This window comes from Uranotaenia lowii, chromosome 3 (assembly GCF_029784155.1).
Source record: "Uranotaenia lowii strain MFRU-FL chromosome 3, ASM2978415v1, whole genome shotgun sequence".
NCBI lineage: Eukaryota > Metazoa > Arthropoda > Insecta > Diptera > Culicidae > Uranotaenia > Uranotaenia lowii.
The window spans coordinates 5,945,263-5,957,314 of record NC_073693.1 but is presented as its reverse complement, the minus strand read 5'-3'; the positions used below and the strand labels follow the sequence as shown (position 1 = coordinate 5,957,314).

At 43.4% G+C, this 12,052-nt stretch overlaps 3 protein-coding genes across 5 annotated transcripts; all 3 read right to left on the bottom strand.

Moving 5' to 3' along the window:
* Nucleotides 1-875: 875 nt before the first annotated feature.
* Nucleotides 876-10,691, bottom strand: LOC129750714 (uncharacterized). Its single transcript, XM_055745723.1, has 2 exons — nucleotides 9,794-10,691; nucleotides 876-1,532 (listed from the first exon to the last, which is right to left on the bottom strand). Exons 1-2 carry the CDS (start codon nucleotides 10,689-10,691, stop codon nucleotides 1,111-1,113), a joined length of 1,320 nt encoding a protein of 439 aa, XP_055601698.1. The 3' UTR covers nucleotides 876-1,110.
* Nucleotides 3,742-5,264, bottom strand: LOC129756582 (uncharacterized). Of its 2 annotated transcripts, XM_055753490.1 has the most exons (3): nucleotides 4,978-5,264; nucleotides 4,790-4,921; nucleotides 3,749-4,735 (listed from the first exon to the last, which is right to left on the bottom strand). In XM_055753490.1, the coding sequence occupies exons 1-3, from the start codon at nucleotides 5,122-5,124 to the stop codon at nucleotides 4,562-4,564; spliced, it is 453 nt and encodes a 150-aa protein (XP_055609465.1). In that variant the 5' UTR covers nucleotides 5,125-5,264; the 3' UTR covers nucleotides 3,749-4,561. The 2 variants fall into 2 exon arrangements, with proteins under 2 accessions (XP_055609464.1, XP_055609465.1); XM_055753489.1 differs by having other exon boundaries at nucleotides 3,742-4,921.
* Nucleotides 6,215-7,412, bottom strand: LOC129756583 (uncharacterized). Of its 2 annotated transcripts, XM_055753493.1 has the most exons (3): nucleotides 7,126-7,412; nucleotides 6,938-7,069; nucleotides 6,215-6,883 (listed from the first exon to the last, which is right to left on the bottom strand). In XM_055753493.1, the coding sequence occupies exons 1-3, from the start codon at nucleotides 7,270-7,272 to the stop codon at nucleotides 6,710-6,712; spliced, it is 453 nt and encodes a 150-aa protein (XP_055609468.1). In that variant the 5' UTR covers nucleotides 7,273-7,412; the 3' UTR covers nucleotides 6,215-6,709. The 2 variants fall into 2 exon arrangements, with proteins under 2 accessions (XP_055609468.1, XP_055609467.1); XM_055753492.1 differs by having other exon boundaries at nucleotides 6,215-7,069.
* Nucleotides 10,692-12,052: the final 1,361 nt, after the last annotated feature.

Below are 12,052 nucleotides of genomic sequence, written 5' to 3'. Positions count from 1 at the left end.
GTAACTGCATGAGTTGACCGTGTTGTTGTGTGTTCTTAGGGGGCATCCATAAATTACGTAACGCTCCTAGGGGGGGAGGGGGTAAGCTCGAGCGTTACGAATTGTGACATAGGGGAGGGGGGGAGGTATGCTCATCGTTACGTAACAATTTTTTCTTTAAAAATTTCAGTTTCAGTGCAGCTTTTTTATGTCATGCAATTTTTGGAGGAAGATATGGAAACCAAAATCAGTTTAAAATTTGTAAGCTTCAACATGATTGAAACTGGTTTGTAATCTCTCCTCTTTTAAGATTCATAGATAGATTTTGTTGCGGCCAAGAAAGAATTCGTCCAAGTTTTGAGAGCAGTTTTATTTTGTTGTTGGATTGCTTCAAAGCTGTAAATAATACATTTTTCAGAAAATGTCCTACGGTTTAACAATTCTACTTTAACTTACAGCTTAGTTTTCTTCTCAAACCTTGGCCTTATCTTCCTGTCAAAGTTTTATCACTCGCGTGATTCCTGTGACAAATCGTGTATAGCTTTAGCTTGAATTTGTATTCACAACTTATTATTCTTTTTACTTACAGTTTACAGAAGCTCGACGGAACCACCTCGGTAACTGAAGTGTCCGCTGGGACAAATCTACTAACCCGGAACTTTGGAATAGTTCTTCCTAGAAGGTTAAGTATTGTAATCGTTTTGGCTTGAATTTGTTCTCACAACTAATTATTCTTTTCTTACAGTTCACAGAAGCTCGACGGAACCACCTCGGTAACGGAAGTGTCCGCTGGGACAAACCTACTAATCCGGAACTTTGGAATAGTTCTTCCTAGAAGGTTAAATATTGTACATTGTTACATAATCGAACATTATGGTAATTTTAACCGTTTAAAAACCTACGTGAAGCTAATCGACCTTTGCTGATGCAAATAAACAATCACGAAATGGAACGAAGTCTTTGATTTGGGCTAAACTATTTAAATCACATAAACTTTAAAATCAAGCTACTACACGATGTCTTAAAATGCCTCGATTTGACAGTCCTAAATATCCGGTTTTTTGTCACCGTTTCTACCGTCGTCATTGAAAATCATTAAAAACAATCAGTCGGTTGACAGAACTGTGATGGTTACGGCAGGGTTGCCTGTTTGCCGACATCCTCCCCCGGGTGCATCTGGGTATCCACCGAGACTGCACTTACTCGTCCCACATCCAACAGGGCCAGTTGATGAACCGCTCGGCGTAGAACTCCATTAGCTGTCCGCACAGAAACTTGTCGAACTTGATCGTCTGACCCAGCAATCACATCCTCGATACGTCCTCGAATCCATCCGTTCCTCACTTTGGAGTCGACCATCAAAACTAAATCACCCACTTCAATTGGCCGAACCTGCTTGAACCATTTAGATCGGCGACGAATGATTGGCATGTATTCCTTGAGCCAGCGTTTCCAGAATACATCCAACTCATGTTGTATGAGATCCCAGGTAGTCTTCAGTTTACGACATTCTTCTACAGGTACACTTGGCTGTTTTACCCCATTGGAGCTTCCTAATAAAAAGTGGTTAGGGGTAAGAGCTTCGTATTCTGCTGCGTCTAAAGGTAAGTACGTCAGAGGCCTACTATTAACTATGCCTTCGGCTTCTACTAACAGTGTTTGCAAACCCTCATCATTTAATTTTCCCTCTTCATACGCGTCTTTAATTGCAGACTTGACAGATTGAACGAGTCTTTCCCACACGCCCCCCATGTGAGGAGCCCCTGGTGGATTAAAGGTCCACTTCGTTTGACAGTTTGTAAAGGTGTTGGCTAAGCCTCGATTAATTTGTTCTCGTAATATTCTTGATGCTCCTTGGAAATTCGTCCCATTGTCACTGTAGAATTCTAAGGGTGCTCCTCGGCGACCAATAAAACGGCGGACACAGAAGATACATGATGCAGTAGATAAATCAAACGCCACTTCTAAGTGTACGGCGCGTGTAGTTAGACAAGTGAACAAACAAACCCATCTCTTCACTGATGAACGTCCAACCTTGACTAGTAGCGGCCCAAAATAATCAAGGCCGGTAAAGGTAAATGGGCGTTCATGATCGGCTAATCGAGCAGCTGGTAGCGGTGCCATGATAGGATGCGAAGGTCTTGCGTTCCGTAGCTTGCACATTTGACAGTCATTACACACTTTTTTCACAACTTGACGAAGTTTTGGTATGCTATACACCTGACGCATTTCGTTTACCACAGTCTCGAAGTTAGCATGATGAAAACGACGATGAAACCAATCGACAAGCAGCTCTGTCACCTTATGTTTCCTTGGCAAAATAATAGGATAGCGGACACCATACGCTAGTGTTTTCGATGTTTTTACACGACTATTTTCTCGCATCACGCCTTGAGCATCCAGGAACGGAATTAGTTGATACAATCTGCTACTCGAATCGACCTGTTGTATTGTAGATTCTTCACCGCGGCTCTTGGTGTTTGTCAACAGAGCCATTTCTTCTGGATAACTCTCCCGCTGAACTTGTTTGATAATTTCTTGTTCCGCTGCCAACAGTTCATATTGCTCCAACATCTCCGTATTCGTGTGCTGTTTCTTGAAGACTTTATTTAGGTATCTTAGTGCATATGCAATAGCTCTGTGTAGTCGTTCCCATCGAGAGAATCGATGATACTTGATAACTGACTCACGATGGAGGTGAACCGATACCGTAACTTTTCTCTGCTCATCAGTGCTAACAAAAGATTCTCGCGGTCTGGGCCAATTTTCTTCTGATAAAGCAAGGAACCTTGGACCATCGAACCAGTTGCTATCGTTCTTAAAATAAGGTCCGCTGCCCCACTTGGTGGCTTCATCTGCAGGATTGATCTTTGTAGGCACCCATCTCCACTCGTCTCCTTTGGACAACTCCTGTATTTCACCTACTCTATGGGCTACGTACGGACGATAGTTATGTGGATCAGCTCTTATCCAGGAAAGAGCCGTGGTAGAATCAGTCCACAGATAACGTTGTTCTATCTCGATGTCATGGTTTTGTTGTACAAATTTCATCAAACGTGCCGCCAGAACACAACCTTGCAGTTCAAGCCTTGGAATTGTAACTGGCTTTAGTGGTGCTACTTTTGCTTTACCTGCGACTAAGCGAGTTTTCCAGGAACCATCTTCACTCATCGTTCGTAGATATATTGCGCAACTATACGCTGACTCACTTGCGTCTGAGAAGCCATGTAGCTGAGCATGGTGATAGGTTTCTTCAGTAGCTCCGGGAAAATAGCAACGAGGTACACGAATGTCAGCTATAAAGGTGATCATCTTGGTCCAATTAACCCACCGTCGATGTACGTCATCGTCCACTTCCTGATCCCAACCAATGCCAGAACGCCACAGATCTTGAATTAACAGTTTACCGTGTATCAAAAATGGTGCTAACAGCCCCAAGGGATCGAAGAAGGTCATCACGCAGCGTAAAATTTGCCTTTTCGTAGGTCGAACTTCCGTTTCAAGTAGTTTTTCCACTTCATCGCTCATCTGAATAGCAAAGCTCAACTCGTCACTCTTGGGATTCCAAAGCATTCCCAAAACTCGTTCTCTGATCAAATCGTCTTTAGTTAGATCTAGGGGCTTGTTTGAGACATTCGGTAGCTCTCCTAGATGTTCAAGGACGGCTTCACTATTGGATCTCCAGTTATGCAACGAAAAACCACCTTTTCTGTGCACTGTCCTCACGTCCATAGCTACTTCTTTCGCCTCTGCCTCTTTACCAAAACTTTGCAGGTAATCATCAACGTAGTGACGATCAACTGCGGCCTTTGCTGCTTTAGGGTACTGCTCACTGTGCTGCTGTGCGTTGATGTTCTTCACATATTGTGCTGATGCCGGAGAGCACTTCGACCCGAATGTTGCGACATCCATCAAATACACATCAGGCTGCTGTGCAGGATCCGATCTCCAGAGAAAACGCTGCGAGTTCTTATCTTCTTCTCTTATTCGCACTTGATGGAACATTTCCTTGATATCTGACGTTACTGCTACATTATGTAATGGAAAAAGTCTTGATGGTCATCGCCACAAAATAAATGATTGATTTAATTATGTTAATTTTCTATATTGGCAACATTTTATTATCTCCCACCCATCGCCCGATTACTCCGGTCATTTTTGGTTGGAGTGCAGTAGCGTAAAATTTTCACTTACGGCTCACGTTCAACAGCTGCTGGCTCCGAAGCCGGCGATGATGGAGTGGCCATCTGTGCCACGATCGCCGCTTCTGTTGGCTTTTCGGTGAAACAGCTGGTACATCAGGTGTGCAGCGCCTGCTGTCCATGTGGATGCGGAGCAAAAATCCCGAGTTCTTCTTCCCCGGATGCAGACGGTGGGTGTCAGTCCAGTGCTGTTCAAACGTCGCGACAATCGTTCTCGTCAATGGCTTCATTTTACCGCGATCAAGAGTCTCGACCCTAGCGCGTGATCCAAGCCAGGAATGGCTCATTCGACAGAGGATGGGCGGCGATTCGATCCTGTGTTTCGATGGACAATGCTGTGATCCGGACCGTGGACGAAACGAAGTTAAAAAAATTTCCGTCTAGTATGTGGTTGAAAACACAGATGGCGCTGTGTGTGCCGTGCAGTTTCGGAAGAGTTCGGAGCTCGTTTTGTGCCGGAAAGAAAAAAGGTTGGAGCCGATACCAATGGGTGCGCAGCAACATGAACACGTGCCGAGATGTGGAGCAAAATATGCCGGAACCAAAAAAGGGCCCTGAAGAAAAATCTCGTTAGGTATTTTGCCACCTTGATTTTCATAGAAACTCACGCTTTGGGCGACCCTTTTCGAGTTGACTTTCCTCGTGGCTTCGTTTCTTCCGACCTGATGTTGCTGGCGCTGGTCCGGTCTTGTTTGGGATCTTGGCACGTGCCTCGGATTTGTTGTCCGTGCCTTTGTGGCCTGTGGCGATAAATCCGGGGTTAGGTGATTCCTCTAGGATCACAAAAGGCACCTACCTGAGCCTGAGAATATCCGTTCTCCGCACTATCCGGATCCGTCACCTTTAAAAGGCTTTTAGCCCGACGAGCACTGTTCTGGTGCGTCCGGTTTCGAGCACCACACTTGACTATTGTGCGGAAACTGCAGTGACGTTTACCGCTCATTTGCACGCTTAGTAAAGTTTCCCCCAAAATGGGTTTTTACTTTGCACATTTTTTATTGATTCTCAGTTTTGGTTAAAAACCAACACGCTCGTATTGTTTTATGCAACGGGTGGGTTATTGAATCAAACTTGTTGCCTAAATTGCTCTCTCATATCCTTGCTCAAAATTAATCAAAATTCAAATGTAACACAACATTGCTGCTTTGGTAGAATTTTTCATGGATCATGATAAGGATCCATGAAAAATTCATAATCACGCCACTAGGAGTTCGAAGGAAAAAAAAATGATCGACTACATTCCGAGCATTCCTCGGAAGCGTAACACCTACTGCAGAGGTGTCTTAAACTTAATATATAAAACATAAACACATCATAATAAACTCAAAGCCAACGAATCTTGGCAAAAATATCTTAACGCCATCTAATTATGGCAAAGATTACACTAAAACTAAAGACGAAACTCAACGCCAACATATCTTGGCAAATGATGTCAATCTATACCAGCAGACCCGGTAAAAATTCCTTCGACTCCTGAAACCAAACTATTAAGACTTTCTCCTAAGCAGCAAAACAATCAATTAAAATCTTGTAGTCATTGAAAAAAGAAAAAAAAATGACTCTGATCTTACAGTGAGGACTAAACACAATTACTGGTTTTTCTAGAAGCAACAGATGTCTTAGGAAAAGAGGGATTTAATCCTCTTAATTGCCAAGGGCCCGGTATAGAGGTTATACCGCGCCTCCAGATCGCGTTCCTTTTGATGTTTCCTTAGCAACCCCCTTGACATCTGTGCCCGAATGTTTATGATCTTGAAACGGATTAAAACCAGCTAAATATGAAATGCAGTATTGAACAAACAAAACAATACTGATGATAATACAGCAAAATGATATGATAAACAAGAAGAGCAATAATTAAGTAATCGCAATAATGATCAATTATCTAATACTAATAACAATGATAATTGTAACTAGACGCTTAGTTTCAAAAATTTGTCGAACTAATAATCAAAAGTGGTTCGATTTAGTTGGGCGCCATTTGTAATGGAAAAAGTCTTGATGGTCATCGCCACAAAATAAATGATTGATTTAATTATGTTAATTTTCTATATTGGCAACATTTTATTATCTCCCACCCATCGCCCGATTACTCCGGTCATTTTTGGTTGGAGTGCAGTAGCGTAAAATTTTCACTTACGGCTCACGTTCAACAGCTGCTGGCTCCGAAGCCGGCGATGATGGAGTGGCCATCTGTGCCACGATCGCCGCTTCTGTTGGCTTTTCGGTGAAACAGCTGGTACATCAGGTGTGCAGCGCCTGCTGTCCATGTGGATGCGGAGCAAAAATCCCGAGTTCTTCTTCCCCGGATGCAGACGGTGGGTGTCAGTCCAGTGCTGTTCAAACGTCGCGACAATCGTTCTCGTCAATGGCTTCATTTTACCGCGATCAAGAGTCTCGACCCTAGCGCGTGATCCAAGCCAGGAATGGCTCATTCGACAGAGGATGGGCGGCGATTCGATCCTGTGTTTCGATGGACAATGCTGTGATCCGGACCGTGGACGAAACGAAGTTAAAAAAATTTCCGTCTAGTATGTGGTTGAAAACACAGATGGCGCTGTGTGTGCCGTGCAGTTTCGGAAGAGTTCGGAGCTCGTTTTGTGCCGGAAAGAAAAAAGGTTGGAGCCGATACCAATGGGTGCGCAGCAACATGAACACGTGCCGAGATGTGGAGCAAAATATGCCGGAACCAAAAAAGGGCCCTGAAGAAAAATCTCGTTAGGTATTTTGCCACCTTGATTTTCATAGAAACTCACGCTTTGGGCGACCCTTTTCGAGTTGACTTTCCTCGTGGCTTCGTTTCTTCCGACCTGATGTTGCTGGCGCTGGTCCGGTCTTGTTTGGGATCTTGGCACGTGCCTCGGATTTGTTGTCCGTGCCTTTGTGGCCTGTGGCGATAAATCCGGGGTTAGGTGATTCCTCTAGGATCACAAAAGGCACCTACCTGAGCCTGAGAATATCCGTTCTCCGCACTATCCGGATCCGTCACCTTTAAAAGGCTTTTAGCCCGACGAGCACTGTTCTGGTGCGTCCGGTTTCGAGCACCACACTTGACTATTGTGCGGAAACTGCAGTGACGTTTACCGCTCATTTGCACGCTTAGTAAAGTTTCCCCCAAAATGGGTTTTTACTTTGCACATTTTTTATTGATTCTCAGTTTTGGTTAAAAACCAACACGCTCGTATTGTTTTATGCAACGGGTGGGTTATTGAATCAAACTTGTTGCCTAAATTGCTCTCTCATATCCTTGCTCAAAATTAATCAAAATTCAAATGTAACAATTAAACAGACGAAACTGAAAAAGCACGCTAGGCAACGAAGAAAGCTGATCAGGGCCTTTGAGTAAAACACAGTTCAACGAAATGCCGTCCACCTTCGCAGCCGCATCCCATACAAGCCGTACCTTCCCTGGTTTCTTCGGATTAATGACAGCTCCCAATGGGAGATACCACACTCGACGTGGATCAGCCCGTTGAAGTTCTTCGGTTGTAGCTCTGTGAGCATAACCCTTGGCTACATAGTCTTCTATTTGTTTGTGGAGATTTGCTCGCAGCTCAGGGTTCCGTTCCATTTTCCGTTCAAGGCATTCTAAACGTCGTATACTCATCGGGAAGCTGTTATCCACAGTAGACCGGTTTCGAATCGATCATCTACTCGTCGGGTATAGAGCTTTAACAATGCCAAAGCTCGTTGGTCGTCCTTAGACAGCACCTGCTCAACAGTGACTCCAGATTCTTCCCACGCAAATAACTGTTTTACCATGTCGTGAAGTTTTAAATCTTTTGTGCAACTACAAACGTGAAAACTGTAACCACTTCCGGTTTGAATGCTCCGGTACCCGTACACACACCATCCTAATCGTGTTTTCGTTGCAACGATCCCAGATTTGTCATCTTCTTTGATCTCAAGTGGAAGTGCTAGTTGCAGGTTGTCGATCCCAATTAGGATGGTTGGTTTAGCGTTCATGTAGCTCGTTAAAGGTAGTCCCATCAAATGCGAGTGGCAGCTAATCGCTTCCTCTGCTTCAAAGCTCTGTTGTGGAAGATTCAAAGTAGAGACCGTGCGGGCGTTCTTTATTTTGTATCGTTTTTGTTGATTGGAACCGGAGATTTCTAGGTTAATTTTCATCGAATTCTGTTCCATGCGTGAAGTGTTCCCTGTCCAATGGAGGCATAACGGTAGACGAGTTCCACTTACTCCTAACTTCTTAGCGAGGCCTTCTTCAACCAATGTCAAATCCGACCCTTCGTCCAAAAACGCATACGTTTCTACTGAACCCTGTGAACCGTGAACTGTCACTGGTATGATCCGGAAAAGCATGGAGCCGTCAGCGTTACGATGAGCGTGATTCTGTGCTGATTGGGCTTGCTGATGATCTGATGAAATCTTCTTGTCATGTAACGAGGCATGATGTCTGTGTTGACATCCATCAATGTTGCAGCGGCTAGTTATACGACATGGTCGGCGTCCGTGTCCGTACAAGCAGATCTGGCATAGATTCAAGGCCCTTACTCTCCTCCACCTCTCATCAATAGGAAGATCCTTGAAGGTTTTGCATTCTCTAAGGCGATGACCCGGTTCACCACAGCTACCACAGTCTATCTGTTTCGTATTTGTTGCGAATTCACTATAGTTTTCGACGTCACTAGAATGCGAATTAATGTAAGCTCTAGATTTAAATTTGTCACGATTCACTTCACGAGGATTATTTTTCTTTGTTTCTGGTTCATACACAATGACACTAGTCGCATCACGAACCACGGTCGTCATATAGTCACTGAATGTTTTCAGGTTTACCGCCTTCAAATCCCGTCGATGTGCAGCCCAGAGCATCCGCTGTTCTGTAGGCAGCTTCGCCACCAGCTCCTGGAGCAACTGTGGATTGTACAGATGAGAAAATTCGTTGGCTGCTTCGATATGTCCACACAAAGCCTTCACTGCAAGTCCAAACTCCACCAATCCTTCTAATTTGTCTGACTTAATAACAGGGAGCGAACGCACTTGATTCAGAAGCGAGTTGATCAGCACTTCCGGTCTTCCAAAACGAAACCGAAGAGTCTCAATTACTTCAGGCACTGCTGCTGGTAGAACTAGTTGACTTCGAACTGATTCAAGGGCACTGCCACACAAGCACTTTTGTAGACGCACCATATTCTCACCATCCGTGAAACCACACGCTGCTGTCGTGTACTCAAAGTTGGCAATAAACATCGGCCAATCTGCCGGATCACCGGAAAATCGCGGTAATTCCCGAGCTAGTGACTGTCTAGCAGTAAGTTGTTGTGGAGTAGGGCTTGTATGGATCATAAGATTATTTCTAGTGTTTATGGGGGCGTGGGGATATTGTACTGATGGCAGTGTATTAAACTCAGGTCTTGCGGACTCGTAACGCGATTGACAATCAAGAAAATCAGGGTTTGTATTGGGTTGATGCATTTGTCTAATTTCAAATTTCGGTCCAGCGGTATCAAAACGCTGCTGTCCGTAAGAGGATTTAAAGTGTGACTGACCAATAAATTTACCACAACCTGATTCGTAATTAGGCGTATAACATGTGGGATTATTATTCAAGGCATAGTTATTTGGTTTATTAATAAAGGCTTGACGCTTACCTGACTCTTTGGGGTGGTTTGGAAGGGCAGAAGGGTAAACAGGGCCAGGGCCTACAAACTCTACCCTCGATGTGGGTTGAATTGGCTGATCAATCAGCCATCGTCTACTTTCCGTGTTCCACTGGCTAGGTCTCGGAACTGCTTCCAAATTATTAGAATGTAGGAACCTATCCTTTTGCACACTCGGCAATCGCAGAGTGGGATCAGTCGCTTCGTCAACTGACTTCCATGTCGTTCTACACTTGGGAATGGTTCCAATACGATTTGCTTTATCTGTCAAGACTAAAGTTTCCTTACAGAGATTCAAAAGATCCTGCACGTCATCTGCAGTGGGACTTCCGTTCAGTTCAAACTGATTCAAACGATCAACCAATCGTTGCTTGCTTCCGACATCATACAGATAGGCATCTTGAGACACTGGTCTAGGGTAAGGTTGAACATCCTCATCCTCACCATCTTCATTTGGATTCTCTGTGCTGCTAATCCAATTACTAATCCGTTGCTGGTTTCCTTGGATACTCACCGAACTTTTCCGGTTTCTTGAGTTCCGCGCAACAGCGACTTCCAACAATTCCTCTCTTTGCTTGAGAAATCGTTCTTTCACTTCCAATTCCAGCTTTTTGATTTCTAACTCCTGCTCCTTTATCAAGCGAGTCATAGAATCTGCCATTGTCATGGTATCACTTCCAGGATCCAAACTTCGTGTGCGGTCATCCTTACCAGCAGAGCACGTTCGACAAATAAAATCGTGATCCTCGACAGAGTCGTCCACACCAGCACACGCGTAGTGCCTCCAGGACGCACATTGGTCACATTGTACCATATTCTGGTACGCATCGGATTGTATACAGTCAACGCAGTTAAACTCCAGTTCCGGGTTGTAATCCTTTCCTGCCATCCTGGGCGGGTTAAGCTCTTTGAAGATTGTTGCGGCCAAGAAAGAATTCGTCCAAGTTTTGAGAGCAGTTTTATTTTGTTGTTGGATTGCTTCAAAGCTGTAAATAATACATTTTTCAGAAAATGTCCTACGGTTTAACAATTCTACTTTAACTTACAGCTTAGTTTTCTTCTCAAACCTTGGCCTTATCTTCCTGTCAAAGTTTTATCACTCGCGTGATTCCTGTGACAAATCGTGTATAGCTTTAGCTTGAATTTGTATTCACAACTTATTATTCTTTTTACTTACAGTTTACAGAAGCTCGACGGAACCACCTCGGTAACTGAAGTGTCCGCTGGGACAAATCTACTAACCCGGAACTTTGGAATAGTTCTTCCTAGAAGGTTAAGTATTGTAATCGTTTTGGCTTGAATTTGTTCTCACAACTAATTATTCTTTTCTTACAGTTCACAGAAGCTCGACGGAACCACCTCGGTAACTGAAGTGTCCGCTGGGACAAACCTACTAATCCGGAACTTTGGAATAGTTCTTCCTAGAAGGTTAAATATTGTACATTGTTACATAATCGAACATTATGGTAATTTTAACCGTTTAAAAACCTACGTGAAGCTAATCGACCTTTGCTGATGCAAATAAACAATCACGAAATGGAACGAAGTCTTTGATTTGGGCTAAACTATTTAAATCACATAAACTTTAAAATCAAGCTACTACACGATGTCTTAAAATGCCTCGATTTGACAGTCCTAAATATCCGGTTTTTTGTCACCGTTTCTACCGTCGTCATTGAAAATCATTAAAAACAATCAGTCGGTTGACAGAACTGTGATGGTTACGGCAGGGTTGCCTGTTTGCCGACAGATTTCTTAAAATGTGTTTTGAATATCCGTGAAATAACCGTTGCAAAACCGAATATGAGGTACATCTACCCCCAAGAAGTCAATTCAACCTTAAGACGGAAATTTTGCTATTTTTTCTCAATTGATTTAAAAAATGCAATTTTGTTTATTCTGACGAAGATTACTAAGTGGAGTATATCTTGCATAACAAGCTATGCTCTTGTCACATAATAAAGCAACTCAACATAATAAAGCATAACAAGCACAGAGTAACTCGTAATAAGACAATCAATCTATTTTATGAGAGAGTTATCATCAATGAGTACTAAGAAGCGATTTGTAAAGATATTAATTACGCTTTGAAGAACGTTAAAAAAATGTACGATACATTTTTTTTAACTTCGAAAATCAGTATTTAAAAACGAGAGAAGATGGGGGGGGGGGGGTAATTATCAGCGTTACGTAATTTTCATAGGGGGGTACATAAAAACGTTACAATTTGTGACAAACGGGGGGAGAGGG